The sequence below is a fragment of the Gossypium hirsutum genome, chromosome D05 (assembly GCF_007990345.1).
Source record: "Gossypium hirsutum isolate 1008001.06 chromosome D05, Gossypium_hirsutum_v2.1, whole genome shotgun sequence".
Lineage (NCBI taxonomy): Eukaryota > Viridiplantae > Streptophyta > Magnoliopsida > Malvales > Malvaceae > Gossypium > Gossypium hirsutum.
Window position 1 is genome coordinate 52,273,255 of NC_053441.1, and position 27,470 is coordinate 52,300,724.

Here is a 27,470-nt window from a genome sequence, read left to right on the forward strand (position 1 = left end):
GAGGGATGTTCCAAATATTGGTTTTCCTAGCTTTAATTCTTCAGAGATTACTTTTCTGGAGGCTTCTATCAGTAATGAGGAGATTAAAAGGGCATTGTTTGACATGGCTCCTTTGAAAGCTCCCGGAAGTGATGGTTTCCATGCTCACTTTTTTCAAAGTCAATGGGATATTCTTTGGAACGATATTTGTAAGTGGATTAAAGATATTTTTATGGACGTCTGATTGAACCAGAATTGAACAATATGCTGATTGTGCTGATTCCTAAAAAAGAGAATCCTGAAGACTTTAGCCACTTTAGCCCATTAGTCTTTGTTCTGTTCTCTACAAGTTGGTAATGAAAGTAATTGTGAATCGGTTCAAGGTGATCTTTCCTAAGCTAATATCCCAAGAACAAACTGGGTTCATAGATGGAAGCAACATTTCTGATAATATTATTCTATCCCAAGAGATCATCCATTCTATGCGTTGCAATAGGAAAGGAAGGAAGTGGATGGCTATTAAGTTAGATTTGGAGAAAGCCTATGACAGAGTTAGTTGGGACTTTATAAGTGCTTCTTTGGTTGCTGCTGGAATCCCAGTCTCCTTAAGGAAAGTTATCATGTCCGCTATTTCTTCCTCTTCTATGCAAATTCTATGGAATGGGATGCCTATTCAAAAATTTAAGCCTAAGAGAGGAATTCGTCAGGGTTGTCCTTTATCACCTTATCTTTTTGTGCTTTGCATAGAATGGTTAGGACATTTTATTTGGGCTGAAATTGACTCTGGAAAATGGGATCCAATTTATCTTTCTCGCACAAGCCCTTCAGTTTCTCATCTGTTCTTCGCGGATGATTTAGTGATCTTCTGTAAAGCTCAGCTTGATCAAGCTCGTCTACTGGATAGCATTCTAACTCAATTTTGTGAAATCTCAGGTCACCAAATCAATGTTAGGAAAAGTAACATATTCTTTTTCAAAGATACAGAAGCTAATGTTCGTAATCAAATTAACCAACTTTTTGGTTTTCAGGAAGTTCGTAATCTTGGTACTTATTTAGGTGTTCCTCTTTTACACGAAAGGATTACCAAAAGTACCCTGAGCTTTATTGTGGATAAAGTTAGGAAGAAATTGCAGAGTTGGATGCTAGGAAATTATCCATTGCAGGAAGAATCACTTTGGCCCAATCAGTTCTTCTTTCTATTCCTAATTATTTCATGCAATCCTTGATGATTCTGAAAGGTGTTAGTGATGACATTGAAAGACTGGTCAGACAGTTTATTTGGGGTAATAATGACGGGCAACCCAAAATATCCTTAGTGGGATGGAATTCTATTTGTCAACCAATGTCTCGGGGAGGCCTTGGGTTCAGACACTTGGAAGATCAAAACTCATCTTTTCTTATGAAGATTGGATTTAATCTTGCTTCTAAAAAGAATGCACTTTGGGTTCGTGTTCTTCATGCCAAATACAGTTGGAAAGATCAACTCCCTGATTCTATCAATAGAAGCCAATGTTCTCATTTATGGAGGGCACTTTCTAAGATTTGGCCAATTCTTCGAGAAAATATTGTTTGGTCTATTGGAGATGGAGCTAGTGTTTGATGTTGGAAAGATCCTTGGATTCCAGGTATGGGCCCTTTAATTTCAAAAATTCAACATTCTGCTAACCTTGATTTGGATTGTTGTGTCAGGGAGATGGTCAATTCTGATGGTTGCTGGAATTTGGATTTGTTTCGCGCCTGGGTGCCTGAAGATATAATAAATAGAATCATTAGCATTCCTCCTCCTCACCTTGACTCTGGGTCGGATAGGATTATTTGGGCCCAGTCTACATCTGGCGTCTTCTCGGTTCGTAGTGCCTATTGGCTTCTGAAAGAGAATTCTTGGAATTCCCAGGAAGATTACTAGAAGATTGTTTGGAAATATCCAGGTCCTCAGAGAGTAAGAGTCTTCCTTTGGCTTGCTTTCAAACAAAAACTTCTTACTAATGCGGAACGAGCTAGAAGGGGAATCGGTCAGTACAGCTCCTGTTCTAGTTGTGGTTATGATATTGAAGATTTGGTGCATGTTCTCAGAGATTGTCCTTCCGCGCAAGATGTGTGGCGGCTTGTAATTCCAGAACAGCTAAAACAAAGGTTTTTTTCTATTTCTTTTCAGGGTTGGCTTTCTCTTAACCTTTGTTTTCATGAAAGATTGCAGGATTATGGTCTTATGTGGTCATGCCTGTTTGGATTAATCGCTTGGCGTCTATGGAAGAATAGAAATCTGTTCATCTTCCAACACATATCGTGGACAGCATCGGAAGTGGTGAAAGTCTCCAGTTGCTGGGGCCGAAACTACAACTATTATGTTGGAGATCACTTTAAGAGCAAGCAGGGCTCTTCCTTGATAGTCAATTCAGATGACAATTGGGTGTTTTTATCCACTGATAGAGCTGTAGCCAGAGATTCTGGTTATGCTGCAACAGGAGGCGTGGCTCGTGACCGTGATGGAAATTGGATAGTGGGTTTTAACCGTTTCCTTGGTGTGTGCTCTCCGTTTGAAGCCGAAGTTTGGGCTATTCTTGATGGGATCCTCATTTTACTTAGTAAGGGCTATAAACGAGTCACTATTATGACAAATAATCTTGAAATTGCCTAGATCTTGTCTGATATGGATTTGGAAGATTCAGGGATCACTGTGATCCGAAGAACTCTTCGTATTTTGCATTCAGAGGGGGAGTGGCGGATAAAGCATATTCCAAGAAATCACAATTTGGTAGCAGATTGTCTTGCTAAACACAATTTGAGTTGGAAATCAAGCTTACAAGTTATGGATGAAGCTCCTAAGGATATTTTAGATTTATTACAAGTAGATAAAATGGATGGTTGCTTTATGTAATTGATGTTTTCATTTCACCAAAAAAAAAGGGCAATGTCATCATTTGTTTTAAAAATTTAACGGAAAGTGACTAAGAATTAAAGGATAACACTAGTAACGAAAATAAAAAAATTTATAATTAGATTACCAAAATACACTAACAACAGGGTGACTAAGTGTATATTTTACCCACATTGATATTTATATTGTTTGCTGGTGGGGATTAAAAGAAAAACACGTCAGATTTGCGTAAATTACGTTAAACTAATTTAATTTACGTAAAAGGAAAAAAATTATTGGGAAGGTAGCTATTTGAATTTCCCGCCCAAGTTTTCCACGGTTCATTTGGTGTCAGTTGGAAGATCTAAATTTTAGCTCGAAATGGCGAATTTCAAATCGGGCTACGCGGATCCAGTGCTTGAAAATCCATGTTCCAAGGTTACGAAGAGTTCAGGTAGAAAGAAACTCTCTGTACTTTTGTTTCTGTTTGTTTCTCGAGAAAGCAAAGGACGATTCGATTTTTGTTTTCCTGAACAACATCCGGTATATAATCAATTATGCATTGCTACTATATTGGTTTTGAGGAATAATATTTCATATAGAATCAGGCAGCTGCTGTTTGTGATTTGAGATGTTTGATTGTGAGGAGAAACTAGCTGCTTTTTCTTTGCTGAACAAGTGCTTGATCAAACACAATCGTATTTTGTAGGAATTTTCGCTTCAATGTATCAATTAATTTGTTTTATAAAAGCAGTTTCTGCTGGGGTTTGCATGATGAACACTACCTGGAGGGACCAACAACACCCATCTTTCATCAGTTTCATCTCCTCCTTCCTCGCTGCAAATTCTTTCCGCCTTAACTTTGTTCCAATTTCCCCTGTATTTCCTTCGTTTTCCTTTTTTTCTTTTCTTTTCCTCCTTATTACTGTCATCCGATGTGCGGATGATTGGTTCCTAACTCAGCTGCTTTTATTATTTGTAGGACTTCATTTTCAATTGTGGAGGATTGTCTGTAGCATTTATTTTTGTAACAAAATGGGATTGCGGCAACGTCGGAACAATATTCAGCAGGTGAAATATTATATTAATAATTGCTCTTATTTGATCCATCTTCTAGCATCATCTTCTGAATCATTTGATCTGACATTTACAGGGCAAAAAAGCTCAAGGCTCAGTTTGCTCATCTCTACGTCACTCTTAACCTTCCAACTAGGGACCAAAATGATTCTTTTCTGTGCTCTTACTTCAAGTAATTCTTATACCAACCAAACTACATTTTTTATGGTTTTTGCGTTTTGACTGTATAATAATTCTCAAATAACTAATTCATAGATTTTATGATTTTGGTGGAAAGGTATGAAATGCAGCTTGGTAGACCTACATTTGTGCCAGTTCAAGACATTGAGATGGGTTTTGAAAAGATTGTGAAGATAGCTCACTCTTGTGGAGGTAAGAAGATCCTATCTACGTTTGAACACTTTAACCCAATGCAATGATTAAAAAACTGGATCTATGTGTCGAGCCACTTGTACCAAAAACCGCAGACAAGTCCAATTAGTAATAAAAACTGGCTATTAATCCAGCTAGTATAAATCAAATTGAATCGGTAAAAAAACATACCATTAACTCACTGCAGTTTTTTATAACTATCAATTATATCTAATATATATTTAACATTAAACTTAGTGTTTAAATATAAAAAAATGTATAGTAATTTATTCTACCTTCATGGAATTTTAAGCTTTATAGTAACTGATAAACTGCTATGTAACTACAGTTAGCAAACAGCAAGAGGTTAAATCAAAATTGAAAGCTGAGGTTCGTTGGAAGATCATAACTTGTCTCCATTCTTCATATTAAGATCTATTATGTGGAAATTTTGTTTCCTTTTCATTTTCTTGCATGTGAAGAGGAACCAATCAGTGCAGGAGTTGGAAAATTTCATTAGAGTGGTAACATCCATACCAGGGATTGATAACCACGATGCAAATGCGGTATTTATGTTGTCCTTGTCGAGCTTGTTCAGTTTACTTTCTTCTTTTAGAGTTGTTATCCTATTCATATAAGTTTATTTCATATATATACCCACAAATATATATGCCCTTGACAAAATTGATATGAAATTAGAGCAATTAGCATTCTGCTATTTTTACTTTCCTATGCTGTGAATACCGTTCTAAAATGGTAGCAATATTTTACTAAAATTTTATCCATGGCAAAAGAAAGTTTAAATCTTTCATGTTCATGGTTGAATAACTCGATTATCTTTGCAGCTAAATCAGGCAATTGGTTCAATTGAAAGGATTGCTAAAGCATCAAAAGAATACATTTTAGAAACTACAGACCTTTCTGCAGACAAAGCTGAGACAATTGTAAGGTTTTTCAGAGATTCAAAGTTTTACCTCTGTCCTAAAATCATTTAAAGAGAAGAAACAATTATCGCTTCAAATCAGCATTTTTTATATAGTATTCAATATGGTATAAACACCGAGGTATTTTGTTTTTTTTCTTTTTTCTTTTTGGTGTTGGAATCGTCAGATCTTACTAAAAACTCATATTGATATATGAAATGCAAACATTGTCTTGCCTGTTTGTTTAGGATTTTTTTTTATTCAATTGAATGTGATAAAAGTGGGATTTCTAAGGATTGAATTTAAGATTTCATGTCACAAATGATTCCAGTATCTCGATTTCTAAATATGATTTTGTTTACTAAAAAAAAATCCTTAAATTTTAAAAATTCGCGATTATAATTTTTTTTAAAGCTTTTATGTTTAACATTTGAAAAATAGATATTATATATTTTAATCGCCAGAACCTTATGGATTTAACCATAAGACATGCGTGTTTCTGTTAGCTTCTAATGGATGTATGTTTTCTCATCTATGGAAAGGAATCATTAGTATAATTTTACTAATTTTTTACATGATTAATATTTTAATAATTTAATTATTGAATTTATTAATATATTTCTAATTGTATTGCATATAAATTTTTTTAATTGATTTAATATCTTTATCATATCGATTTAAAATATTATCATATCCTGATTTTGAAATATTATATTAAATAAGAATGTTATGGGAAAATTTAGTTGCCATGAATTAATTAATCAAATTATTGAATATATTTGAATATGTACGAGTTATAATGTCAATAAAAATAATTATGATAGTATATTGTCATAGCAAATTAATGATTAATATATCAATATGATCATCTTTTTCAATAAAAGAAATTGATATGTGATAATATGTGTATGATTTATATAAATGAAAGCCTGAATTTAAAGATTGAACATAAAGCCTAATGTATGAATATTAAATGTGCATGAAAGTGAATTGGTGAGGTATATTACTAAAGTGATGAGTAAAAAATGAATAAAATAATAATCCATGGCTCTATAAGCTCTTGATGTGTGACCTCAATTAATGAGGATCAACAAGTGACTCAAAATGAATTATGTGAATTGAGTAAATGTAGTAGTATGCATATGAATGTTCTTTTGAACGATTCTAGTATGATATTACATGTTTGATTATTTTGTAAGTTAATTGTTCTAATAAATTTAGTGAAATAGTATATAACTGACATGCCAATAGAAATAGTTGTGTACTTGGAGTTTTGTACTTAGAGTTCTATATTTGAAGATTTGTGACCTTGGGCTTTGCACATATTAAGTGCACTTTCTATTAGCCTTTAGACCTTGCATTCACATATAGATTTTCATGCCTTTAGGTTTAGCACTTCGATGCTTTCTGGTTGTGTGGGATGGATGAATTTATGTGCAATTTGGTTGTGGGATAGATGCACTTGTGTGCAATTTGCTTGTATTGTAAGGATGTGATATGGTACCTAGCACTTATCTACTTCTCAGTTGTGTGGGATGGATCTTAAGTATTTGAATCATGCTTTACTAGAGTTTACTAAGGTTGAAATAAATTAAAAATCCTAATAATGAAATTTGCACTCAAATATGAATTGTTATACGGGCCAAAATGGCATGAATCAAGACTTAAAAACTTGTAAGTTAAAAGAAAGTGAATTAATGAATATGGGATAAAAGAATGTAATAAAGTATTAAGATTCAACTATAAACCATACAATTTTAACTATAACCATACGATTTAATTGGAGAGCAAAATTTATAAATCCCTATGCCCGTAGTAAAGAAGGGGTGATAAGGAGTACGATTTTACATGAGGAACTAAGGACCATAAGTTGTGCTTTTATGAAAGTATATTAAGAGGCTCCAAATTAAGGGAGTAAACTTTGAATCTAATTTCATTTGAACCATAAACAAAAAACTTGAATAAGAATTTCCTTATTATGATGGGTTAGTAAGGCATAAAATGAGTAAGTTGAGCCCTTATAGTTGGGAAATAAGAAATGAATTTGTTTGAGTTACTAAAGGAAGAAATGAATTAATCTTGTAATGAATTTTGGGCTCATTATTAATAAGGGAATAGGATAAGTTAGATTACCCTTGACTACTTGCTGAGCTATTTAAGTTCACATGTTAATAGTTTAAAATGTGTAGGTTGGGATTTAAAGATACATATATAAGGTTCGGGCTTGGGAGCTTCGCATCATTAATCACCTGAGTTTGTACCTAATTGATTCAAATGCTTTAGATATTAGAAATTATGATGCACATAAGGGTTTAACTTGAATGCGATATTAGTAAAATTTGATTTGAAATTCAAGTTGTTTTAATGTAATTATTCAAGCTTTATTTTGTTATTGGACTAGATGTGTTTATGCTTTGTGTTTCGAGTTTAAATGAGTTTTGAAATTGAAGTTTTATGTTTTGGAACATATGGGAAGGATATGGACATGTTTATATATGATCTTAAGTGTTTTTGGACTAATTTTCAGCTTCAGGGGCCAAGGGCTCAAAACCTTTGCCTTGGGTATCAATACCCAAATTAGTAGAATGCCAAAACCTGTATTACATGGGCTTAAGTTTCATACCTAGGCCTCTGGATGGAGCTCCTGCATTGTTTAGGCCGTTTTGAGCCTTCCAAGGCTCGTATATGACCTTTGGACACCTTCTATCACCTGAAAAAGGTTTCTAAAATGTTTTAAGTTGATTTTAAAGCCTTCAAAATGCTTGTATATAGTTTCTAAGATTTTTTTTAAAATTGTTTTTAAAGTTTAAATTATAGTAAAACTTCTACTTAATCTTAACCCACAAAACCTTGTTTTTAAGTTGAGAAGCTTTGATCACTCGTTTTATGAATTATAAATGTCTTTGCAAGTTTCCAAATACTCAAAATGTTTTATATTGTTATGAAACTTAGGAAAAGAAAGAAGAATGAATTTCAATATATCTATTGCTTTACAAGTGCTAGGTATTTATACTAGTACTAGGAACTATAAATGGAAACTAACTAGTCAAAATCTTGAGTTATAGCCTAATTTGAATGCTAAAATGCAAATTTACATTAACATCCCCCTCAAACTCAAGGTGGTGCTGTGGACCGTAGCTTGAATTTGGAAACTAAGTCAAGAAATTTGATTGGAAGATGCGTCTTTGTGAAAATATTTGCAATCTGAGCTAATAAGGAGACAAAATCAAGGTGTAGAATACCCTGAGTAACACGCTATCGTACAAAATGACATTCAATATCTATGTGTTTTGTATGTTCATGAAACACATAATTATGAGCTATTTGAATCGCTTTGTGATTATTACAATGCAGGACAGTAGCAGTAGAAGACGAGAGTCCCATATCTTCAATTAGTCGGTGTAGCCAAAGTAACTCCGAAGTGGCATTAGTAAGAGCACGATATTCAGATTCAGTGTTAGAGTGAGCTACAACAGTCTGTTTCTTACTTCGCCAAGAAATGACTGAATCACCTAGAAAGAAACAATAACCAGTGGTTGAGCATCGGTTTGTAGGATCTCCTACCCAATTAGCATCAAAATATCCAACAAGAACAAAAGAGGAAAGAGTAGAGAAATGAAGGCCATAAGAAAGTATATCCTAGACATATCGAAGAATACGAAAAACTGATGAAAATGAGATTATCTAGGAGATGTCAAGAACTGATTAACCATATAAACTGTATGAACGATATCAAGTCAAGTCACCGTAAGATAGACTAGACTGTCAACAAGCTATTGGTATAAAGTAGGGTTAGAAAGAGTAGGAATAGTCTTACTATTAGTAATATTGGCATGAGAAAGTAAATTGGAAGCATGTTTTTCCTGAGAAAGATAGTAGCCATCATCGCCAGAGGAAATCTCAAGACCCAAAAAATAACTAAAAGACCCAAGATCCTTCATCTCAAAATGTTGACTAAGGTACTGTTGCAGTTTGACAATGACATTTGTGTCATCCCTTATGATAATCATATCATCCACATAGAGAAGAAGGAAGATCATACTCTAATCATAGCATCGAATAAATAATGCAAAATCATGAGGACTTGATACAAAATAAAAAGCAGATTTAGTAGAGCTGAATTTTGAAAACCAAGCTCAAGGGGCCTGTTTCAAACCATACAAAGCACGTTGAAGTTTGCATACTTGATTAGGAGAATGAAAATACCCTGGTGGAGGATGCATGTGTTGGATTTGGTGCCCTAAGTGTAGTATTTTTGTCAATGTACACTTGTAATTTTTCGAACAGATTGGTTAATAAAAAAAATTCATTGATTACATTAATATACTTTTTATGATTGTCCTCATATAGGTTTTGCACGCAGAGAAAAATAGAAGCAAATGTTGCTCATTGGTTGTCTAATGTTTAAACTAATACTAAGCGGTACACGTGGTTGAATCATAACACGAAAAGACTACTTGTATTAGTTGATGAACCTAAACATGTTCTTAGTCTAATAAAAAAATGAGCAAACCGATTGAAAGACTTATATGTCATCTATTAAGTCCAATTGGGGAGATGTTTTTTGTTTTGGGCATCGGAATGGATGACACTCAGAAGATAAAGACATGGATGTGACTGACTAAACTCATAGTACATCAGAATGGACCCAAGAAGAATAGATCATGAATCTGTTTATAGATTTATTCACTTGTGATGTTCATAGTGTGGCATACCTAAATCCCGAGTGGATGACGGGCTATGTATGCACAACTCGTACACTTTGATGTAAGTAAAATCTCGAATTCGAATAGATAAAGAACTGAAAGTTGGTGTGTTGGGTGTACGAATTCTGCAATATGTAGTGTCATTCACAGCAGTGGAATTCATATCCTGAGACATGGATAAATTATATTCTCTCATTGGAATTACATGGTAGATGAAAAGTAAACGTGGCCATAAGTCATTCGTATTTGTGATGAATGCCTTGATTACTATTTGATAGTAATTGACTTTTCATGAAGGAAGATGTAATGGTTACCATGAGATAAAATAGGATCATACTGGGAGAACGGATATTATCACAAAGAGACAAAGGATATCCTACGAGGGTAACACACTTATGGCAAGGTCATTGGACGAGCACTGATTGATTGCTTTTGTAATGGTATGCCATTAGGAAGAACTCAATCACAATACTACAGTGGAATGACTTCGTGACTAAATGAGTTTATAATTAATAAGTGAAAAATTGGAACTTAACTATAAATCATTTGAGCTTCAATTGCATATGTCCAATCAATTTCTATGTTAGCTCGTCGAAACAAGAAATGAATTGCGTAATGTATGAAATGAACATAAATGGTTGAATGGAGAAATAGGAAACATTTGGGAATGATTATGGTTATCTCCAAAATGAAAATAAAAATGAAAATGGAGAAATGGAATCATTTGGAAATGAATGTGGTTTTCTCAAAATTAAAATGACCTGAAAATAAATTTATGTTTTTCGAATTGAATGCAGCTAAAAAATGAAAATAAATCATTTGGTTATAGAGAACCATTGAATGTGAAAATATTAAATATATTTTCTTATAGATTATTTTACAGTAAAGGTGTCATGATTTTAACGAAATTAGAATTGGATTGAGAAAATTATTTAATTGGAAATATATTGAAGTTTATTTTTAGGAAATAGAGAAACAAATATTGGGATGTATCAAATTATAAAGTATTGTGTAACATCCCAAAAATTGAGGGTTAGTAGAATCAAGTTTGGGAATTGAGAGAGAGTGGTCATGCCCTAAATTTTGAGATTATCTATGCGTTTTAAAAATAAATGAGGTACCAGTTTGTTGGTTAAGTGTTAGTGAAATGTTCCTTGAAACCCAAGTTCAAATCTCTTCTCTCTCTCCATTTTTGTTATTTTGCTAATTGTCTTAAACCCTAGTATGTGACATGCCTTATTTTTAAAATAAATATTGCAAAATTATTTCAAGAATGAGGAAAAAGCCTAATGGTTAAAAGAAATATGAGAAAGCATAGAGATTAAATGAGGTCCTAAGTTTGAATCATTTCCCTTGAGAAATAATTAAATTTTGCAAAATTCTTTATTTTTTAATGTGTGTGTCATCTATACCCTTGAACCCTAAGTATAAATACAAATTTTTATTGTATTTTTCAGCCTTTAATTCAAATTTTCCCTACACAAGCCGTTCACCCTCCTCCTCTCCTCTTTTCTCTTCAATTTTCTTTCTTTCTCCCATAGTTGTCGTCGCCTACACCTCCCATTTTACCATCTCTTTCTTCTTCTTTTTGCATCAAGATTGTGCACCATATCCTTTAATCTATTGTTTCCATTTATCCTCATATAAATCAGCCCCAAATCTAAAATATTGAACCCCAAGATCGATCCTGAACATTTCCAAGAAAGTGTCATTGTCGTTTCTCTCAACTAGCTTGGGTAAGATCTCTTTTTTCTCTTCAATTTCTTGATTAATATTGTCAATTAAAAACCAAAATTTTCATATATTTAATTTGGTTGATTTTAAATGATTTCAAAGGTATTTTTCAAGATTTTAATAAGATCTCAAACAATTTTAAAATTCAGCCCCAATTTTGGCCACCATGGGTGGTGGTGCGTGGGCCTATGTGCAAGAAAGGGGTCTGTTTTGTTTCTTGGTTCTTGCCCATCTATTTCCAGCATTAATTTGAGTTCTTGAACCCTCATATCCTTTAATCACATATTAATTATGGAGAGACATTCTTGATCAATTAGGCAATTAGATCCCACAAATCGTGAAGCGTAAGTGCAATTAAGGATAACTAGTTTGTTATTTCGACGTAGTTGTTGGGTAAAGGTCATGAATTGATTAAATGAAGGAATTTAATAATTAATTAGCTACTTATTTTTCAGTATATTATTGAATTAGGTGCTGACCCAAACAACCCAAATCATTCGTAAAGGTGAAGAACGATTGTACATACAGTTCGCATCGATACAGTGTAAGGAATCTAACTAGTTTGGATTCATAAAATAGTTATAATTTCAACAAATGGTTTGAACCCATAAGTGGGTATTTGGGGGATATTTTAATGGTAAATTTATTAAATTTATACTGAATTTTGGTTTAGGTTCATTTAAGGAATTATTAAGGAAAATTGGAAGATTCACTAGTGTGCTGCGAGAAAGCGGAAAATAAGGTGTGGGTCCTAAACTCTTAAAATTATTTGAAAATGTTATATGTGATAAATTATCTTTCTGATTAATTGGCTTAATAGCCAAATTGTTGATTTTGTGAGTGGCTGAACTAGGTATGTTTCGAGCCTTAAAAGATTAACATGTTGGCAACATTGCTAGTTTGATAGTATGAATGCTTCATTGATTTTGTAATTGCATATTTGAGTTATGAGATATGAAAATGTTTGACTGAATGATATAATGTGATGAGATGTTAAGCTTCTGTATGATTTAAATGCATGAGATATTTATTATATTATGTACTGAAAAAGGTGCTATTTATGCACAATGAAAATTCATAAAGAATGTGAAATTGAATGATATTGATTGATACCAACCCAATGGTAATTTGAAAGATTGGAACACTTTTTCTATTTACTGAAAGTATGTGATTATTGAGAACATGTTGAGCATGTCAAATGAATGTGAAAAGTATTGAGATATGATCATGTATGAGATTGTGTGACATATTGCATATGCATTGGGTTGAGATTTTGTGGTTGACGGAGGAGTTCCGTGGAGTATCGATGGCATATTAAGTTCGCATTATTCGTAGTCAGTGCACTGCACTTGAGTACCGAGGGGAATGACGATTTATCGCATTTATACTGGTAGCTTGTGTAACAGCCCGATTTTGGCCCAAATCGGAACAGTGGTTTCGGGACCACACATCCGAGTCTGAAAAATATTTCAATATTTTTATTCTGTGTTTATTATGTGTGAATTTACATGTGTGAAAGTTTCGTGAATTAATTTTATTGTTTGAGTGTTTAATTAAAGAAAAAAGACCTAATCGCGTAAAAAGATAAAAAGGCTAGTTAATGTGTAAAGTGTTAAATTGCTAATGTCTTTTTAATATGGAGTCCTTAATAGGTTATTAGCCCACTGTTAAGTGAGTGGGTGGTATTGGTCAAGAATGACCTTGTATTATAAGGTATATAAATTTATAAACAAAGGTTAAATAAGTAAACTAGTAATATGTTAATATATGTTAAATTATATCAAAATATAATTCATTATTCTTCATCTTCTTATGATTGAAACTAAAGAAAACAAAAAGAGAAAAACATAAGCTAGGTTCGGCCAATTTACAAGCTTGATTCAATGTTAGTTTTGTTTTGATTTTTGATAATTTTTACGTTTTTGATATCGTTGCCAAGTTATCTTTAAAGCTCATGCTTGAATTTTTGAATTGGTTGTGTATTTTGTGATATTCCATTGAGCAGAGCTTGTTGTTTTTGTTGTTATATGATGGAAAATAAATATATGTTGTTAGATTTTCATGTTTTAATTAGTAAGTTTTAATAAAAATGTGTATTAAGGACTAAATTAAGAAAAGTGTAAATTAAGGGACTAAAATGTGAAATATATGACATGCATGGACTTACATGAGATTAGTGAATATTCGGCTAAGCTATTGTGCAATGAAAGTTTGTTAATTTTGTATTTTGTGAAATAGAGACTAAATTGTAAAAAGTGTGAAATGTCAGGGGCAAATTGGTAATTTTCCCATTTGTGTGTTTTTGGACTAAATTAAATGATTTATTAAATAAAAGAGTTAATTTTTAATATGTTTAGATCAAGAAACGAAGAAAACAAAATTGGATCGGGGGAAGTCGAAAGTAGTCGAGTAGTCGACTGTGTCCGTCGATATCCGAGGTAAGTCTATAAGCATATAAATGTCGTTAAATTTGATAATATATATATGTTACATGTTGGATGGAATTTTTTTTGAATATATTTGTGTATGACCGAATGTATATTGAGCAAAGGAGCTATATTCGAGTTCGATTCGATCAAGATACGTTGTCTGAAAGTCCCGTACGAACCTTAGGAATAGATAGGATACATATGTCATGACATAGGATTTTCGATATGTGTTATCGTGTAAGACCACGTCTGGGACATTGGTATCGACTTGTGTTTACGTGTAAGACCCTATCTGGGACAGTGCATCGATATGTGATTACATGTAAGACCACGTCTGGGACGTTGGTATTGTACGAGTTTTCGACTATCCATGTACCCTTTTTAATTCCGAGTGGTTCAACGGGCAATGTTAAGTGATGACCGAATGTGAAATCGAATTAATAATGTTTAGGTATGTATTTATATCATGCTATGAAATTTAAGGGAAGTTGTATATTGAATTGATGATTCAAAGTTGATTGATATATGAATAATGTGTGAGCATGTTCATATTTATAAGTGATTTGGTGGTATAGGGAGATCGGGCTATTATCATAGTTTTAAATTATAAAATGCTAAGTATACAAGAATTTGAGTATTTGTGCATTAAGTTTTATAAAGTTCAATGTTTACTTATATTTGATTTGGTTGGCTTGGTAAAGTAGTTTGATATTAACATTAAAAAAAATGAATAAGGTTTGCTTATGACTTACTAAGCTTAAATAGCTTACTGTGTGTATATTGCTTTTCGTTTATAGATTTTGGAAGTTGGTACGAGCTCGGGGACCGTCAATAAAGTCTATCACACTATCGACATCTTTTGGGTACTTTGATAAATTTTTGAACTCGATATTATGGCATGTATAGGCTTGCTTATGTTTTTGGTTAGTTTTGGAACATGTATATAAATGGCCATGCGAAAATGACTCATCTTATTTTGATCGAGTTTAGTGTTTATGCATATCGTTTTAATGGTCATGGAAATGGGGTTTATAATTTTGCATATTGAATTATGGTATAAGTTTGTGATATGATAATAAATGTGATATATATATAGTTTGGACATGTTAAATTTGATTAAATGATTAGTATATGTATAATAGTTATGCATTGGATGATGGATTGATTTGGTTATGAGTTGAACCAATTTGTTACATATATGCTGTCCAATTTTGATGCTTAAATGCTACCCAATTTGTTACATATATGCTGTCCAATTTTGATGCTTAAATGCTGCCCAATTTGTTGTCCAATTTGGATGCTTAAATGCTGCCCAATTTGTTGCATATATGCTGTCTAGTTTTGGTGTAAAAATGCTGCTCAAACTGTTGTATATATATGCTGCCCAAATTGATGTATAAAAGTTGTCCAAATAGGGTAGATTACCTATGTTGTAATATGTAGTATAGTTAGTAAATTGAAATGAAATAAATGTTTGGATATATGCTTGAGCTATGATATTAAGATTTGATTAGGTAAATGATAAAGATATATTTGGATTTTTGAAATATGGTTAGTATATGAAATTTGATTAATGATGCATGTTTGATTTTAAATTGGTATTGTAGCCCATGTATATTCGGATATGGTAGGAACTTGTGATAGATAATACAATGTGATACAAATGGATTTGGTTTAATGTCATGGCTATAAAAAGAAAATGTTATATATATATTCGAATGTGTATGGTACATGGATTTAATGTTATTAAATTAAATGTGTTTTAGGTTGCTTGTAATTTTTGATTAGTTTAAAAATTATGAACTTAAGTAACCATACGAAAATAATCCATTTTCATGCTTGCGTTCTAGTTATTAATAATGGCACATCTATACTAGTTATATATAATCTTTATGCTTTTGTTAACAATTTAAATATTATGATGTTTGTAATTATACTTATACGGCTTTGTACTTGATTCATTTTGATTGGTATGATATATGATTTTAGATGTAATAAAATTTATGAAGTTGTATGTTTTAGGCTATAATTATATGCTAAGTGGTGCCTTGTATATGTATAATATATATAAGTATTTTATATGATGTCTAACTTGAGTTGTTTAGTCAAAAAAAATTCTGAATTGGGTTTTGATCGGTAATGTCTCGTAATTCTAATCTGGCGACGGATTCGGGTTAAGGGGTGTTATAGCTTGTCTACATTTTTACTGGCAGAATTTTCTGCATATTGTTATCGGTGATTTTAACCACAATGGGCTTAAGCCCATAATGTTTTGGTGTTAGGATGACGAGTACTGAGGAAGTCGTGGTGTGTAGTGAATGGTATGGTAGGAACCTTTTTGCATTGCATTATGTGCACGACATATTCAAATGTTATTGATTTATGCTATGTATTGTATTTTGTTGTATTGAATGGTATCGAAATTAATGATTGTTACTCGAGTGAATGATGACCCATGCTCATACACCGTTTGACATCAGTATTGATAATGGCTATGTAATGATATGAAATTCCAATGATGGTTTTGTGTTCTTCTGTTAAAGCTCATATGTTTCACTGTATTCAATATTTATGTTTGTTTAAATAATTTTTCGACTCACACTGAGCTTTTCATAAGCTCACCCCCAATAACATTTAACTTTTCAGGTAAACCTTGAAATTGGGACTAGATTCGGCATTTGGAGAATCAACTTGGACCTCGAATTATTTTTTTAATAAGTATTAATCGGTCTTTATTGGTTTTGGTTTGTAATTTTTAATGACTTCTAGTCTGTGGCTTAGTAACTTTTCTTCTGGGATTTTTGCATGCATGGATTACTCAAGCATAATAACCGAATAATGCATGATATCGAGCTTAAGTAAAATTTGATATTGTTCCCTAGTTTCGCTACATTGCAAACGAACCGTTTCTGAAAAACAAATCAATAAGGAAACTAAGTTTCCAAAATGACTTGAAAAATGGTTTTTCCTCTGCATTAGTTTAACATCGAGTTCTTTTTAAAGAAGAGTGACAAGCAAACGATTTTTCTAAAACAAAACTATCAACAATAAAATTAATTCTTTTAAGCTAACTCAAAGTGCAACTACAATTTTGTGACACCTCAAACCCGACAGGGATGGATCGGCCTGAATTCGAAGCGTTACATTAGCCACCTAAGTGACTCTCTAGTTAACGACCTCCTAAGACACACCCAAACCTTATAACACCTCAATCTTATCTATTTATTAGTTATATACTAATGGGGAAGCAATTTGTGAACCAATTTTAAACTTTTTTATCAGTAATTTAACCTAAGGGCATTTTTGGCATTTTACCACCTACGATTCAACTAACCCGAATGTAGATCTATAAATTTACCAACCCTCTTTTAGTCAATTTATGTAAGCCCTAAAAATTTCAGCTTAATCCAAGTTTATTTTCTGTCTAATTCAAGTTTTATCATTAAGGATTAAATTGTAACAATTTCAAACAATCAGTACTATACCTGAATATTAAATTGAGTGCATTTCTAAAAAAAATTAATAATTAAAAGTCTAATCCTAAAATTTTATCAAGTTTCCTTATCATTTAAGGCTCTAATTAGACTTATCAAGTTACAGACTAATTTGTAATTTAAACGGACTAGAGAACCAATTTAAAAAGACCAAAATTCAAACCCCCAACAGTCCACTACAGTTTTTTTTGTGCGAAAAAATTGATTTTAAACCTGATTTGAGTATTCTAATGGCCAATTAAACTCGATTTAGCTACAATTAAATATCATACATAGTCATACACCTTCAATTGAATTTATTAACATAAATTAAACCTCAATTAAATAGAATTAAACATTCAATTTCATGAATATCACCCACCAATTAATTGAAACAAGTGGCGTACCTTAGTCGCTAGTAAACCACTCTATGGAAGCTTCATTTAAACAATGGTTAGTGTAAACACCATGCCTCACACATCATGTTATCAATCATTATGTTATCAAGCAACAATAAACCGTAAATTATTCAATAATCAAACTCAAACATGCATATATGATATTATAAAATCATCCAAAATTAAAAGTGTCAAATGTCCAAGTCCAATTACAACCAAAACTAAACTAAGCCAAAACTAAACTAAGTCCCGGAAGTTCCACAATGCCCGATTAACATCTCTAAAACGTGTAATTAAGCCCCGTTCTTTATTCCGTTTGAGAATGACTTTTTCACTCAAAAGTGCTTTTCTCTTAAAAGGAACCAAGAACAGGCTCCTTTTCTCTTAAAATTTCTCCATCAGAAAAGTGCTTCTCTCTAGATGGAGAAGCTAAAAAATTCTCCTTTTCTTCTACTGGAACTGCTTTTGGATGAAAATTGACCAAATTAACCTGTCTTCTCCCCCAAACGTTTTTCCCCTCTGCTGGTTCCCTAAATGTTCTTTCCCCTCTGCTAGTGAAATTGGAGCTTTATACCCGATTTCTTTTCCCCATTTTCAGCTTTCAAAGCTCTATTTTCAGTTCTTTGTTCCTCTTCCTCAGCAGGTGAGAGTTTCTTTTATATTTCTTCTTCTGTTTAATTAGTTCCTCTTCTGTTTAATATTTTGAAGCTGTTGATTTGTTGTTGATTTGCTGTTGATTAAGAGTTTGAAGCTGTTGATTTTCTGGTATTTCTTGAGACAAATGATTTCAACTATGGCTTCTTTTCTTGTTTCAATCTTCCTTTCTCTCATTGTCTTATTTTTCTCTCCTTCTGTTTGTTGAACTTCCCCAATAATCAATAACCAAAGAGAATGAGAACAACTCGACTTATTAGCTGAATATCTTTATTAAAATTTGTCTAATCTGGTGGTTTCTGAGAGCAAAAAAAAAAAAAAAATGGGATCCGTTTGCCTTTGAAGATTCTTAAACTGTGTTCAAGCATTTGTTGTTGCTCGTCTTGATGTTATTCGAGCTAGAAATAATCAATGGAGGAAAAGCTGGTATGCATCAAAGCATTTTGTTCACGGTACTAGTGGTTCTAGGATGGATTCCTTCTTTATACTGCTTTTGCTGTTAAGAGATGAAAAAGAATAACCGACTTCTCTTGCTGAACCACACTCTAGCAAAATTCAATTGACGTGCATGTTATGTTTTATGTTATAAATTTGTGCATATGCTTGTTTTGTTCCACTGCTTGTCTAGTTAACTACTCAAATGTCAAACTGAACCGAAAATAGAATATAAGCTGCGTTATGGTTTGACTGGCTTAGCTGCTAAACTATGCATACCGAAGGTTTGTTTCAGTAGCACTGAGGGAAAATGTGTTCCCATTGAGCTTGGGAATGCATTCAAAACTAATGCTCAAAACAACTAAAACTGCCTTAAGTAATGCATTCAAAACTACTAACTTTAACTGGTATAATTTTTATGAAAAGTAGCAAGTTTCGCTTCCCATGTATCCATTAGGAGAAATTTTGTGATTGAATTTTTATGCTCTATTAATTCAATTAATGCATGATCATAGTTTAAGCTTGTCTATGAATTTTTATGCTCTATGAGTTACAAATCCACTGTTGTCCTAAACAAGTATAGTTTAAGCTTGTCTATTAATGCATGATCATACTAGATTTTGACTTTAAGAGATTTTTCATCTGCTGAGTGGGCGGCTCATTCTTCTTTTTCATAATCTTTTCTATATTTTTGTATAAATTAAATGTATTCATTAAATCAACTTAATTGTAATAATATACGAAAAATACTAACCCATAATCATAAATTTCGATAGGGTTGACCCTTCTTTTTTTAATTTAATTGTAAATTATTGTAGCATGAAAAGCTTCATTATTTGTTGAATGCTTGATATTACTGTAAATTTTGAATTTTTTTTATGCGTGGTTTATTCAAAGTATTTTTCGTTAGTTTATAAGGTGAAAATTAATGTTATCTTTTGACTGAAAACAATGCTAGAAATTTAAAAGCTTGGTTTAAGAAAACATATATTAAAGTTTCAGGTGGTTAAAGTTGTTTCAATCAATCTTATATTGAAATGACTTTGGCATCCATGTGGGTTCTAGCCTAGGACTGGTGTTGTGGCATGTTGTACTAGGTTTTGTTCTAACCAGAAATAAGTTTTAGAAATAATGTGCCTACAAAGAATTTTATAGATATCCTGATGGCCAAAAAGGATCACTGTAGTATGACAAATATGGTAGCATGATGACTGCATGCTTTAAGTTTGTTTATTTATCTTCTCTTTTTCACAGTAAATATTGTAGCATGAAAAGCTTCATTATTTGGCATTGTTGTTTGCATAGTTAAAAAAAGGTTAATTTCATCTGTTAAATACGTTCAAAAATTTCATCTGTTAAAATTCTTGAATTCTTGGTTTATTATGCAATAAGTTAAAGTTTTATCAAAGTTTTCTCTTATTACTAAGGTTAAAAAAGTTTAATATGGTTTACAATATATTTTGTAAATGATTTACAATATATTTAAGTTTAATATGTCGGTCGAAATGATGTAGATTTTATGGAATACGAAGATATTAACTGGGCATATGAGAATATTATTGATTCAGAAAATGTGCATGGTCGAGAAAGTGATGATGACGACGACGACGACGATGATGATGGTGATGATGACGGTGAATCAAACAATTCAAGTGGTTTTGAAATGGAATTAACAAGAGATGCTATAGCTTCTAGTTTAATGAATTCACTTTAATTTGTAAATGCTATTGTAAAATTTTTAGTATTTATATTTGATATATAAATATTATCCCTTTTTAAAACTTTTATCCAAATATATGTAATATTTTAATTAGTTAGGTTTATGTTTTCTATGTTATGTTAGCATATATATGAGTTATATATTCAAATACATTTTAACATAAAATAATAAAATGTGTTAAAATCATTAATTAAAAATAAAAAATAATTTTTATAATAATATAATCGTGTCAATATCTAATTACAAATATTTAATTTTTATATTTAAATATTTAAATATAGTTTATATATTCTAATTAATTTTTATAAATAATTAATATTAATTACTTAGAAATTTTTAAAATTAATATTAATATTAATTATTTTTTTATATTTTTGCTAAAATATCATAATATTAACTAATTTGAACATTATTTAAATACATATTTGTTACTTTATAATCTCATGTCTAAAATAGACATTTTATTTTTCAAAAGCACTTTTTGACAGCAATACCAAACACTCAAATTTCTCAAAAGCACTTCTCAAAAGCAATAAAGAACTGGCCCTAAATCTCTATCGAGCCTTAATCTCTTGGAACTCTATTGCCTGGCTCCTCAACTCCTCAATCCCATCGGTTAATTGCACGAATGTGGGTGTGAGCTTAAAAAGCTCAGTGAATGTTAATAAAACGATGAGTAAATTAGCACCCAAATCATGCTTGAATCGAAACCAATCAAATACAAATTTTTAGTCATAATATCATTCCATAATAGTTCAATGTCATATGCTCAACCATGTATCAAAAATCATAATTAATCATGGCATATTATCATCAATTTAGCATATAACATTTCATACATTTATATTGGCATATGCAATCATGGCTTAATCGGGTGATCATACACGGATCTCCTTACTCCCAATCAGAATCAGAATCAGAATCAGTCTCGAATTGAACGGGTCGAGGCTACACGCTCCCTTATATCGCCTCAAATCAGCCCCGTTGAGTGGAGATACAAGCTCAACATTCCCTTCTCTACTCCAAATCAGTCCACCTAGAGCGTCATTGCTCACAAATAACATATTATTATGGTGATTACTCACAAATCCTATGGCATGCCAACTATATCCAATGGATCCACCATGCTATAATGCCAATCTAATCAATCAATCATAACATAATTTTAGTTAATAATGTGCTCAATTTAAAGTGCCAAAATGCATATGTGAATCATGTAACATAGCCATTTTAACATCAAATTAAATCTAGCATACCAATTACCTATTATCAATGTTCATTTATCAATTGAAATATCAACATACCATGAACCAAAAACTCCAGCATACTTGCTTAGTTCACCATTATAATCAATCAAATCAAGCACATAAAATCACTAAATGATAAATTACTAACACTTAACAAAAATTTCATTACTTAAACATATATCAATAATCTTGCAAAATTAACCAACCAAAACTCAATTAAATATTTGCAATCAGTAATTAATCATCCAATTAAACATAAGTGAGGGTCAATTTACCAAATCGCCCTTTAATAACATTGACCACACAACTAACTCAACCACAACCAAGTGATCAACCAAGCAAATCCAAGCTTCAATTTCGATTAGCTCGATCCTCTTCAAGAATCGGAGCTTCAATAGAGATAAAATAGATATTACCACCTTTCAAAAGATATAATAAACACAAATTTTCATCAACTAGGCTACACGAAATTCTCACTCAAAGTTACCTTATCGGATATGTATCATCAAGTCAAAATTTTGATTCCTCACAAAATCGATCATTCCAACCCTCTTAATCACTTCCAAACATCAATACTAGGCCAAATAAACATATACTAAGCATCAGTTTCACAAAAATTCAAAAAATCGATTCATGAAGATAATGAAATTCGAATTTCTTTAAATTGCCTTACAAAACATGTTTAATCTTGATAAATAACATCAAAACCTTCTAATAGATCCATTTTGAGTTGGAATATCCATTGATTTGTGGATTTCCTTTCAAAATTCAAGATCCACCATTAAAGCAGCTTAAGCTTTTGAAGAATATGACATTGATAAAAAAACCATATAATAATCACTCAAATCATGTAAATATGCTTCTAATTATCATAAAAATAAGTTTAGAAATAATAATTACCTTTGATTCGTTCTAAATCCTTTGATTGAAAATCTTGATTTAAGAATCTTGAGAAATTTCAAAATATTTTTTGCTACTTTTGTGAATAATTTCGGGTGAAAAGAGAGAGTATTTTGAGAATGAAATTTGTTGAATCTATTCTCTGATGATAGATCTTTAAAATCATGCAAAGAAAACAAATTTTATAACTCTCTAATCTAATGTAAATGGTGTGAAAAGTAGGCTAGATGCATTGTGTTTAAAACTAAAACAACCCACCAGAAATTTAAAAATTGGAAAATTTGCCTAATCGCCACACCCACATTTCCCTTACTTTACCAATTGATCATTTCCCTCCAAAATTCTGAATTTAAAGGTTTATTTGCCAAATAATTACTCCAAAATTTCCCTTATTTTATAATTAAATCCAATTTAATTATTATTTTAATTTACCTCAAATTAACCCTTAATAAAAATTATTTTAAAATTATTTTTTGACCCAAATTAATTATTTCACTAATAATTATTTAATTAATTTAAAAATAATTTTCCAAGAGTATTTTTTTATTTTTCTGGATTATTGTTTAATCGATTTTAGATGAAATTGACCTCCTAAATTAAATTAAAAATTACTATTAACCCTATAAATTCCTGAATTCATGCTCGGAACCCAAAAAATATACCAAAAACTACTAGACCCGGTTTAGGGATATTACAGGTTTCTCTAAAATGAGTTTGTTTAAAGACTTCAAAAGTAACATAAGTTAGCTTAGCCATTTCGGTGGCTAATGTAGCCTTCTCAATCTAGCCATAACGTCTAGGTCGGGTTTGGGAGGTTACATATTGGGTTAAAAGCCCGGGAAGTACTTGTAATTGGATCCGATATGGAAGAGGCCCAAAAGCCCATTAAGTAATAAAGGGGGATAACAAAACCTAGTATTATTAACTAGGGTTGCCAGCCATACATCCTAATAGAACTACAATTTCGTTTTTCTAGTTAAAATAAACTTCTAGTATTCCAAAAGGGTTCTACATTCTCTCCCAATAAATGGATGGCACCAGTAGGGTTATTAACACAACTTTTAGGTATTTTTATTCTGTCTGAAAATAGAGAGACTTTTATTTTCTAAGAATTAAATATATTTTCCAGAATAATGATTCTGTCAGTTTCTATTTGAGAAGAGAATTTTCGTTTTCACCCAAAAGAAAAGAAAACTATTTCTTGTCTCTGTGTTTGATTTATTTTCTTCGAGCCCACACTTGAAGCAATTCGTGATACGAGAATAGGGGAGAAGATCGTTTGGTTGAAAGTAGGGAACGAAAAGGGTATGTTTATCCAAAAACAAAAGTATGATTTTGTTGAAAAAAATGGGTTTGGAAAACGCAACGAAAATAAATTTAGGGAAAAACTAGAGTTTTACAATTTTTTCCAAAACAAGATCTTGGTTGTGTTAGCTAAAGTAATAAATACTTAATCAAAATTGTACATTTTTTATTTGTGTAGGATAAGCGCTTCGACCGAGTATTCTTCTCCGCTATCCTCAAGCTCACGTCTGCCAAGTGTGGGCTCGCTTCAAATCAGATAATTTTTCACAAAAATTACCAGTGGGGTAATTTTGCAATTTCTCTAAGATTTTGGGTCAAGTTGTAAAACAGAACAATATCTTTAGAAATTTTCTGGAACAATCTCTTCAGAGAATTTTCTCTCTACAACTTTCTCTTGAATTCAAGTGTGTGTAAATAATGACCCAATGTTCTCTTTATATAGGAGAGTTTAGAGAATTCAACTATGATTAAACTTAATCACTTTAATATTAAATTAATATAATATTTATTTAAATCTTATTAAAACAATAGAATGTTTATCTACAAGATAAACATTAAATTTAATTTAATATTAAGATAATCACTTAAATATTAAACTAATAAAATACTATTAAGATAAGTATTAAATCTAAATTTAATATTAAACTATTAAAATAATAATATTTTTTGAATAATTAATACGAAATCAAATTATCTGGTAGAGTCCCAACAGGAGTGTAACCCTTCCACTGCTCAACCATAGATGACCAACCGCCTTCGACCACCAGGACGTCGTCGCCACAGCCACCGACACTACCATGTTCAGTGATGCAGGTGCGACACCCTTACGGCATCCTAAGATAGTTCGATTGTTGTCGGTTCAGTCTGGGTCAGTGACAACCCAACTAGTCCAGTCTAGCCATCGATTGGACCGTTGGCCCGATTCAACCAGTTTTTTGGTCTTGGTCTTAGTTTGGGGCCCCCGGGCCCAATTTATGATCTCAGGTCCAATTTTCAAGTTCAATTACCCATTGGGCCAATTGTCTGACTTGAAAATTAACTACCAAAAATATCATATTAATTTTAATTGATTTGATTAATTTAATTTTATTTGATCAAAATTAATTTTTCCAAAAATCACTTAGAGTTTCCAAATTAATTTTTCAAGAAAATTCTTTAATCAAATTCTCTAGTTGAACAATTCTTACTACCATCTAATTTAATTTCACATCGAATAAATCGACTCAATTAAATAATTCCCAAAGTCGTAGCATTTTCTTCTGATTCAAATGTATTCCGGTCGAACTTTTGTTGAGCTAGCGGAGGGACCAATTGGACATACACAATTAGACTCTAGTGATTGCAAATATGTCTAGAAGTATCGTTTCGATAATTTGCAATTACTTAATCATGGAGTCAATCCAAAAGAAGTACCATGATTGAAAAATCCTTATTGTATACCCTTTACGAAAGTAATTTATCCAACTACTTTGTCCAATGACCTCGTCATGTGTGTGTTACCCTCCTATGATATCCTTGTTTCCTTTTAGTTAAGTCCATTCACTCAATACAATCCTACTTATCTCATTGTTAGCATTGTGTTTTCTTAATGATTAATATGATCACTGCCAACAAATGACTATGATAAATTGCTCCTTCGAGAACGAGCAACCCATGGTCATGTTCCATATTTATTAATACACACAAGGCCAATGAGAGGATATCATTAACTCTTTAATTGAGCTATAAATTCATTGTTGCTAGTAAAGCCATGCCATACACAAGTCATTGACCCAACATATCGGCTATGGGCTCGATCATCTTTAGACCATTAGCCTCCACTTATATCAAAGCATATGAGTTGCATACTCATGGTTAGTGACTAACTCAGGATTTAGGTAAATCACACCATGAACGTCACAAGCGAATTAATTCACAAACAGATTCGAAATTAATTTATTTTGGGTCCAGTCCAATGTATCATTCTACCAATGAATACATCTATGTCTCTACTTGTGGAGTCAACTGCTCCGATAGCCAAGACTAGTCATCTCCCCAATTGGAATTGTAGACGACATGATAATCATTCCATTATTTGAATCAAATGCTCACTTTGATTCTTTTACAAGATTACGGACTCATTTAGATTATCTACTGAAGTAAGTTGTCTTTCTCGCAATGCAAATATTCTTTACAATACCACTTATCTTCAGTTTGAACTTTAGACAATCAATGAGCTAATATTTGCTTGTCACAATTTCGCAATGCATGCAAAATATAAAAGACATAAATACAAAAGGCATAATAGTGAAATGTGAAATTAACTTTACTTATTTATTCATCGTTCAAATAAATAAAAAATAGTTACATGTTTACTACAATATTATTACATTTCCCAACTGATTTCAGTCTATGGGTTATTGTTCTATAAATATCACAAAATCGGGTTGATTTTGAAAATTTTATTTTCGCTGTACAAGAAAATCATTTTTGAACTAGAATTTTTCCAACAATTGGTATTAGAGCTACAATTGTACTATGTTTATAATGTAGACCGAGACTGAAATTCTCTCTCTTCTTCATGTATGATTATATTTGATAAGATGTGATATTCTCATAATTGTATGCATGTTTAGGAGAATATATGTGAATGGTTGTATAGTATTATTTTATTATTTTATTAGTATAGATGATAAAATGATTTTTCTAAAGTTGTGATTCCTAGAAATTTAAATATAATTCATTATTATTTTGGGCATGTATACTTTAGATCATGGACAATCATCTCCACATAGTGTTTTATTTTATTATTTATTTAGAATAAAATATGTGAGTCGAAAATAGATATAGAAATTTTGTAACCTAATTTTTCTCGATGAAACTTGAAAAATTGAGACACATCCAAACCAATCGAGATGACATAAACTCGACCCAGCCAAACTGACAAGTGATCGACGGTGGTCTGACAGTAAGAGGTTACTGGTAGTCCAACAATGGCTGATGACAACACGGAATCAATAGTTGAAAGATAAAAATGACGGAAACGTGAACCGATATCGCAACAGAAGTCTGTGCTGGCAAAATTGAAGACCCAAAGTACACTTTGGGGTGAATTTTGTAATTTTGTAATTTTTTTATTTTTTCTAGGATGGAATCATGGAAACTTTGGCTGGTCAAGGTCATTTAAATTTTATGTTTTTATATTTATTAGTGTAACACCCTATACTCGACTCGGTTGTCGGGCTCGAGTAATTAATACTACACCACCGTCACACATCACACATCACATAACATCTCATTAGC

At 31.8% G+C, this 27,470-nt stretch overlaps 2 protein-coding genes across 4 annotated transcripts; both read left to right on the forward strand.

Annotated features, from left to right (window-relative positions):
* The first annotated feature begins 1,964 nt into the window (after positions 1–1,964).
* Positions 1,965–2,857, forward strand: LOC107902329 (uncharacterized). Its single transcript, XM_016828535.1, has 3 exons — positions 1,965–2,086; positions 2,170–2,527; positions 2,618–2,857. Exons 1-3 carry the CDS (start codon positions 1,965–1,967, stop codon positions 2,855–2,857), a joined length of 720 nt encoding a protein of 239 aa, XP_016684024.1.
* A 289-nt stretch (positions 2,858–3,146) lies between these two features.
* On the forward strand, positions 3,147–5,488 carry LOC107903797 (protein PARTING DANCERS homolog). 3 transcript variants are annotated; one of them, XM_016829969.2, is made up of 8 exons: positions 3,147–3,290; positions 3,591–3,715; positions 3,819–3,907; positions 3,990–4,085; positions 4,191–4,285; positions 4,614–4,654; positions 4,747–4,830; positions 5,110–5,488. In XM_016829969.2, the coding sequence occupies exons 1-8, from the start codon at positions 3,218–3,220 to the stop codon at positions 5,257–5,259; spliced, it is 753 nt and encodes a 250-aa protein (XP_016685458.1). In that variant the 5' UTR covers positions 3,147–3,217; the 3' UTR covers positions 5,260–5,488. The 3 variants fall into 3 exon arrangements, with proteins under 3 accessions (XP_016685458.1, XP_016685456.1, XP_040948068.1); XM_016829967.2 differs by having other exon boundaries at positions 3,175–3,290; positions 3,546–3,715; XM_041092134.1 differs by having other exon boundaries at positions 3,256–3,379.
* The last annotated feature ends 21,982 nt before the right edge of the window (positions 5,489–27,470 follow it).